Below are 8,374 nucleotides of genomic sequence, written 5' to 3' on the forward strand. Positions count from 1 at the left end.
CTGCGAATCAGCTTGATACTTTCCAAAAAACATCACTTTGGATTTATCTAGGTTTAAGGATAATTTGTTACTTTCCATCCATTTTTTAAATTTACTTAAATTTACTCTTTGTTTATAACGCTAATCAGTCGCTCCAAACTATCGTTACTATAGAAAATATTTGTATCATCAGCGTACAATACACATTTAACCAATAGAGAAACATTGAAAATATCATCAATATATAAATTAAATAATTTGGGGCCCAATACTGACCCCTGCGGGACACCACAAGCAATGTCAAGACATCCAGAAGAGAGCTCACCCATTTGGACAAACTGTACTCTGTCGCTCAAATAACTTTTCACCCATTTCCCAGCAACCCCCCGTATTCCATATCGTTCTAATTTCTTAAGTAATATATCATGGTTAATGGTATCAAAAGCTTTTTTAAGATCTATAAAAATTCCTATTGCATGTTTTTTGTTTGTTAGAGCCTTCGATATTTCTTCTGTGGCGTCAATTATGGCCATCGAAGTTGATCTGTTGGGTCTGAACCCATATTGTCCTTCATTAATTAGCTTATGCTTATCTGTAAAAATTTCTAACCGTTTGTCAAAAACCTTTTCAAGGATTTTTGAAAACTGGGGAAGGGGTCTGTAATTAGTAAAGTGATTCCTATTTCCATTTTTGAACAATGGTATGACCTTAGCAATTTTCATTTTTCTTGGCACACAGCCTACACCTGTATATTGGGGAGACTAAACAACCACGACACAAACGCATGGCTCAACACAGAAGGGCCAACTCCTCAGGTCAAGACTCTGCAGTCTACTTACATCTGAAGGACAGAGGACACTCGTTTGAGGACCACCAGGTGCACATTTTAGACAGAGAAGATGGATGGTTTGAAAGAGGTGTCAAGGAAGCATCTACACCAGGGTGGAGAAGCCATCATTGAACAGAGGAGGGGGTCTACGCCACCACTTATCCCCCACTTACAATGCTGTCCTTTAATCACTTCCCAGGAAACTCAACAAACGTAACCTCTTGGCCTCAGGTGAAGATACCAACGATGGTCGTTCAGTCTTGGCCACAGGTAGTCTTAACGACTGTAACGACTGTCGTCACAGCAACAAGGAACACTAACGAACCAGCGGTATCGATGACCCGGGATAACGACCCCACTGAGGTTAAATAGCTGAGTTTCCCTGCCAGTCAGTCAGAACTGAAGACAACAAAAACTACAACTAAATAATTACTCCTTGAGAAAAAGTACCATTTTTATGTGTGCACTAATATGATGGCTCTGTTCCACAGCCCTTTTTACTTGGTGCTGCCTTTATGTATTGTGGCGTGGTTTTGGAACCGGAATCTGAATGAGAACAGGCTTGGTCTGGTTAGGGGTTAGGGTTGTCCCTGTGTCCTGTCGGGTATGATGTCTTCACGTTGTATTTATGATGCATTGAATGCGTTAAAATACCTGACTGCCACCAAACTTACTCTTACTGTTCCAATAAAATGTGACTTGACCTCATCCTGCGCTGAGCCAACTGTTGGGCTGCTGCAGTTCCTTGGTCCTGCTAAGCTGCAGTAATCTCCTGTTGCTCCTGAGCTGCAACAGCTCACAGCAGTCATCTGTTCCTGTGCTTCAGCAGCCTTCGTTCTTCCTGGCTCCTCCTGTCTGTTGTCGCTGCCCTTCACTCCTGTTTCCCCGTTGGCCCTCTGCTCAGATCCACAGTTCTCTGGATCTGCACTACAGCCACTAGACTCTGGTCCCGATCTGCAGTCACATCGCACTGGCCTCCAGAGCAATTCTTCCCGGGTTCTTAATGGAAACAGCCTTTACCAATAGTCACCTGGTCTCCCTCCAGACCTGCTTGGCATTTTGGTCCAGTCTTCTGGTTGCCCTTTTGGTCCAGCCTCTTGGTCAGCCTCTAGACCTGCTCCGCCTATGTGTTCTACCCCAGGCTGCTCCCCTGAGGTCTCCAACTTCACTTCTGTCCTGCCCCCAAGCCGTCCGCCAGAGATCTCCAGGTATGCTATGGTCCTGACCCCAGGCCATCCGCCTGATGTCTATAGCTCCGCTTCTTTCCTGCTCCCAAGTCGTCCACTTGGGGTCTCCAGCTGTGCTTCTGTCCAGCCCTCTAGCCATCCACCTGACAGAACCAGCGCCTTTGTCATGCTCCCCAGACAGTAGCTAAATGGATTTTTCTATCTGTTTGGATTGTTTTTTGGAAATGACAACGGACAATTAGGACTGCAGAGCAAATCACTGGGGTCAACCTGCCCTCAGGTCAGGACTTATACACGAACAGAGTGCATCACTGCAGATCTGTCACACCTCGGATACAACCTGTTCTAACGTCTCCCCTCTGCTAGATGCTACAGTACACTGTGTAGCAAAAAACAGTTTCTGCCCACAGGCCATCACCCTGATTAACACCAGACACAGAGTGTCAGTGACGATCCCTGTGCAATAACCCTGTGACTGAAACATCCTCTGGACCTGTAAATTATTATTCTCATTTTTTAAATACACAGGGTTTGTTTTTTTAACATGTAAACATCGTCACCCTAATAAAAATCTCTGCACGCTGTGCATACTGTTTTCAGGTTCATATCCGCTTGCCTCATGTTTATAAGCAACCTGTTACACAAACAATAATTCACTATCCTTTGCAGTCTGCTGCATTGCACCATTGTCTTACTGTCTAGAAATGTTAGTATTGATATTTTTTATATATAGATATAATTCACATTCATATTTTTTTATGTTAAATATGTTTATTTATATCTGAACATAGTTGTCAAGCTTGTTTCCTTTTTTCGTCTGTATGCACAAATGACTTTATTCAGTTTTAATTTAGGCTTTTTTTGTGCCTCTTTCTTTGAACAATGTTTGGACAAATGACATCTAGCTCTCAGAAGAAGGTCTGAACTGACAGTCTGGAATAGTATCTCTGTCTCATCTAAAGTATGTCTTCTTCATTCAACCCCCAAATTAAAAATGTTGTACAACCCCACAGCCTATCTGTGAACCAAAGGCCAAATGTTCCCCAGTCTCTGCACTGTCTGTCAATTTGATACATAGGGCTCCTGTATACATATGATATGAATTGTCACATACTCACAGTCAGTTTTACTACTTCACAACACTTATTTGTTTAATCTCTCCATTCATGAAAAACATGTATTATTTATGGCTACCACAGCAGCTAGGTTGCCTGCCCGTTAAAGCAGAAAAAAACATGACATATTCCTCCCATTACTTTATTTCAATTATTGTTTGTTCTCTATTAATGGGATTCTGCTTATTCCTGGACAAGTACCGTTATTCTCTTACTTTATTTCTTATTGTGCTTGTTGTCCTTTGCTCTCAGTGTGGACTGTACACATTGGCTTGTGTCGTCAACACACCTTTGTATATCCCTATTTCTAAAACGTAATTAAATAATGGTCACAGAAACCTGTGACATGCTCCCTCTTCAGACATCTTGTGAATGACTAACAAAGCTGCAGCTGACATTAACAAAACATATTTTTGAATATCTGCAGCAAATTGAATAATGTAATGATTACTCAAAGCTACTGTTTCCATGACAAATTGTGTAGATGTTTTATACAGCATGGAAAGAAATCTGTACATTAAATACCGTTCAAAGATCTGAACATTCACATCTCATGACTGCACATTTGCATCACTAACATCACTATTACTGTAACATCACTTTTAATACATTACATTGCTTTGGTTTGACAGAACAACTTCTTCAGGTGTTTAGTAATTTCTTTCATTTTTAGTCCATATATAACTGGATTGAAGAGAGGATAATACAAAAATGCTTGTAAAGTCATTATTGAATGGATATCAGATGGCACTTCCATATGAATCACAATGACATCGTATGCACACAAAAAGGAAAAGCAGATTAAAACCAACAGGTGAGGTAAACAGGTCTGTGCAGCTTTTTTTCTGACTTCATTACAACTTCTATAGGAAATTATAAGTATTCTAGTGTATGAAAAAAGTATGAAGAGCAAAGGGAGAAGTGCCATGCTTACAAGAGAAAACATATCAAATATAGACCGTTCTTTTGAAGGCACACAGTAGAGACTGTAAATTGAATTGTTACAAAAAATTGCATTTAAAGTTAAATGACAGAGCTTCATATTAGCACTTAGTATTATTGGGACTGCAACCTGACAAGCAGGCACAAGCCAAGCTAAACCCAGCATAATACTCACTATGGCTTTTGTCATGATAACTGGATATTGCAGAGGTTTACATATAGACACATATCTGTCATAGGCCATGGCTGACAACAGGAAGAAATCTGAAGCACATAAGGTGTAATATAGAAAACATTGCAAGAGACTGGCTGAATATGATATAATCTGTTTAACAACTTTAGGTACATAGCAGTGCAGTAAGCAATAGAGTTCCCCTTCGAGGGAACTCGAACTGCGTCGGTGACGACACTATGGGAACGCCCCTGGGCGTGGCAGGGCTGAACTATGAATGAAACTACTCCAATCCTATTGCTGTTACTAGAACGGTAGTGTGTGACGGCGTAACCGGAGGGGGTATATAAGCACGGCGGCACATAAGACACATTAGCTTCTTTGTTTGTTTGGAAGCTCCATTTTCCTACCTGACATCGAGACGAAGCAGCAGAAGATCATGTCAAAGCGATTCCGACAGTGTGTCTTCCCTTGTGAGCGTTTCATCACAGAAGGTGATACCCATGGGATGTGCGTCTCATATCTGGGGATGTCGCATGCTCAGGCGGCTCTCGAGGGGGCTGCCTGCGACCATTGCGAGGCCCTGCCCCTGAGGGGGCTCTCTTCCTAGAGGATGGTCGGATGCGCTCCCCTCGTGGCACAGGCCCCGTGGTCGCTGAGGCGTCGCGGCGGCTCCAATCCTGGGGATCACAACGCGAGATCGCCGAGGGTGCCGGAACGGCTGAGGCCTTTTTCCGGTCCTCGTCCGCGGAATCCTCCTCCCCTCGTCCCCGATCGGGAGCCCGTTTCACGGTTTCTCCCACTCGAGGGGCGAGTCCGGAAAGGCTGACACGATCTGGCTCTGAGGAGCTAGATGTGCTTAGCATAGAGGAAACGGAACGTCATCAGCCCTCGCCAGGATACGAGGAGTTGTTGGAAGTGGTGACGCAGGCCGTGGCCAAGCCGCACATTGATTGGCCACAGGCGGTGCAGCAGCCATCGGCAGGCAGCAAACTAGATGAGCGGTTTCTGCAACACCGAGCGCCATCCCCGCGTCGGCCCCTACCATTTTTTCCGGATCTGCACAACGAGTTGTGTAGATCATGGAATAAACCCTTCTCTGCGCGGCTGTCTACGTCCGCCCGGCTGGACTACGGAAACATGACGAGTATCAGACAGCACGGCTACGGAGCGATGCCACGAGTGGAGGAGGCACTGGCTAGCTACCTCTCTCCCAACCTCGCCTCATCCCTCCGGACGCCGGCGCTCCCCACCAAGCCGTGTCGGATGACGTCCGATTTGGTGGGCAAGGCCTACATGGCAGCGGGTCGAGCTGGTGCCAGCATACATACGATGGCTGTCTTGCAGGCATACCAGGCCGATCTTCTTCGGGACTGTGACGTAGGGGGAGGTCCCTCGGATTTAATATCGCTCCTCGAGGGCCCGCCCTGGCAGGTCCCTCCGAGGAAAGACCTGCTGTCCCAGGCGGAGGGCCAGATCCTTCACCCGCACCCCGCCCTGTGGCAGCTATGGGTCTGACCCCTGAGGGGGCACAGTTCTTAGAGGCGGGTCTGACGACAGGAGCAGTCGAAACGCTGCTCAGCTCCAGAGCCCCGTCCACGAGAAGGATGTACGGCCTAAAGTGGAATGTGTTCACCACCTGGTGCAGAGAACGGGCGGTGGACCCAGTTACCTGCTCGGTAATTGTGATACTGGAGTTCCTCCAGCACCGTTTCTCCGCTGGCCTCTCCCCGTCCACGCTTAAAGTATATGTGGCTGCCATTGCAGCATTCCACGCCCCTCTGAGTGATTGGGGAGGCAGTTTGCCTTCACCTATGGCCGTAAGGGCGCACTCTACTCGAGGCATGGCGGCTTCTAGGGCCCTCCTCGCAGGGGCGTCACTCCAGGATTTGTGTGATGCGGCTGGCTGGGCCACGCCTCACACTTTTATCCGGTTTTACAGTCTGGACCTGCCTTCTGCACCCGGCACCTGTGCACTCTCCTCCTAGTCGTGCCATCAGGTTCTGCACGCTGGGGGCAGGCGGGGTTTCGGTGCGGCCTAAGTGGGTATCTCGTTCCCATAGTGTCGTCACCGACGCAGTTCGAGTTCCCTCGAAGGGGAACGTCTCGGGTTACGTATGTAACCCTTGTTCCCTGAGAAGGGGAACGAGACACTGCGTCGGTCCACCACACCTCACCCCGCCTGGAGTGCCTTGCTTCATAGAAAGGGGCTAATGTGTCTTATGTGCCAGCGTGCTTATATACCCCCCTCCGGTTACGCCATCACACACTACCGTTCTAGTAACACCAATCGGATTGGAGTAGTTTCATTCATAGTTCAGCCCTGTCACGCCCAGGGGCGTTCCCATAGTGTCGTCACCGACGCAATGTCTCGTTCCCCCTCTCGGGGAACAAGGGTTACATACGTAACCCGAGATGTTCACTAGCAGCGCTGCAATGAAAATGTACATAGGCTCGTGGAGGTTTTTGTGTATCCAAATAAGGCACACAATGATGAAACTAAAGAAGACTGTTAGAATATATACTATAAACATAATAAAAAATAACAAATACCTGTATTTTCCCATTGCCTCATACCCAACAAGAGTTATATATGTTACATTGAATTTATCATCCATTAATAATGTAATAATGTCACAAATTAAACTATTTATGAATCAGAAAGGCAGATTGTAAATCAGGCATAAATTAATAATCTGAGAAAATAATTCTTAATATGAAGATTACATTAACACAGTACATGTATTTGTATTTGATACTGGAGCTTAAACTGCACTTGGTGTGTGTTCATCTTCAAAGTTCTGAAAGTCGGACCAAATATTTTATGACTTTTCTTCACCCTCCATGGAGCTCATTAACTCCTCCAGCAAGAGCTCTTATCGTGTGAACAACTTCATCAAACACTGGAGGCCTGAACCCATAGGTGCTGAACTTTGTTTACATGAGTGTAATTTCTTTTAACTTTCTTCTGTGTCAAACTCTGGAGGCCTGAACCCATAGGTGTGGAACTTTGTTTACATGGGTGTAATTTCTCTACTTTTTTCTGTGTCCGCTTAAACATCATTCAGGGCTGAAGTTAGATTTAGGGGAAGATCATGGTTTGGGATTTTTGGTACTTCATTGAGGTTAGGGGTCCTTCATTATTAGGGTAACAATAATAATCATGTTGTGTTTGATTTGAAGTTTGTGATTTGTTGTTAGGTGATTAAATAGCCTGCTAGGTATATACTGTACACTGAACAAAATTATAAATGCAACACTTTTGTTTTTGCCCCCATTCATCATGAGCTGAACTCAAAGATCTAAGACTTTCTCTATGAACACAAAAGGCCTGTTTCTCTCAAATCTGTCAAAATCTGTGTTAGTGAGCACTTCTCCTGCAAAAAGTGCATACATTAAATGCATCTTAATAATTCACATCTCTGCATGATTATTTCTAAAGAAAAGTGTTGTGGTTTTTGGTTTTTTCCCTCTCCATTATTGAGTTATCTCTTTTGTGTGCATGTAACAGGTTTGCAAAGTGAAAAAGCCCAAAGTCCAGCCCAAAGGGAGTTCCCATCTCCCACAGAAAACTCTGCTCTGAACTGCCTGAAAACAGCTCGTTTGTAGTCCAGCCTGTACTTCCCTTTCTTGTGACGTCACAATGAAAATAGGTGTCATAATACTCGCCAAGCGGCTACTCCGACACACCCTCAAAAACACCGGTGGAAAAACAGTGAGCTGCAGCACACAGCTCTCCTCTCCCTTCCAAACACTAGCTACCCTCCAGGCAGTCAGTGGACATAAAGTTGTTCCTGTGATGTAGAGACAGAGCTCAGTTAAAACTTTATGGATACAGATTAATAACTCGCCGCTCTGAAACTCTCGCTCCAGTCCATGTTGCCAAGCCGGTCGGCAACACGTACGGCTGAACCCGAGCTGTTTACCGGCTTCTCGCTGACCCGCCCTTCTCTGCTTCTGATTGGCTTGTAGTCCTTAACTAGGAACTGAGCATGTGCAACTCCCAACAAAGATTATTTAGAGACAAGATGTATCACTCCATAGCTAAAACGAAGCCTTCAACACAGGCTGAAAAGAGGAGCTGCAGCAATGTGCAGTAGGACAAAAAATATGGTGTTTTTTGAAAACTAAACCATGTAAACCTGCTCTG

The 8,374-nt window shown here is 45.2% G+C and overlaps 1 protein-coding gene across 1 annotated transcript; it reads right to left on the reverse strand.

The window, feature by feature from the left end:
• Window positions 1–3,720: 3,720 nt before the first annotated feature.
• LOC123973984 (olfactory receptor 2T27-like) lies at window positions 3,721–6,842 on the reverse strand. The gene is made up of 2 exons (XM_046054391.1): window positions 6,635–6,842; window positions 3,721–4,427 (listed from the first exon to the last, which is right to left on the reverse strand). The coding sequence occupies exons 1-2, from the start codon at window positions 6,840–6,842 to the stop codon at window positions 3,721–3,723; spliced, it is 915 nt and encodes a 304-aa protein (XP_045910347.1).
• Window positions 6,843–8,374: the final 1,532 nt, after the last annotated feature.

This window comes from Micropterus dolomieu, linkage group LG07 (genome assembly GCF_021292245.1).
Source record: "Micropterus dolomieu isolate WLL.071019.BEF.003 ecotype Adirondacks linkage group LG07, ASM2129224v1, whole genome shotgun sequence".
Classification (NCBI taxonomy): domain Eukaryota; kingdom Metazoa; phylum Chordata; class Actinopteri; order Centrarchiformes; family Centrarchidae; genus Micropterus; species Micropterus dolomieu.

Bases quoted from the DNA above. Each gene is read 5' to 3' on its own strand.
- LOC123973984 (XM_046054391.1), bottom strand. From the start codon at position 6,842: ATGGATGATAAATTCAATGTAACATATATAACTCTTGTTGGGTATGAG. The intron at 4,428-6,634 runs GTTACGTATGTA...GTTCCCTCGAAG, and splicing joins GCTGCTAGTGAACATCTCGG to GGGAACTCTATTGCTTACTG.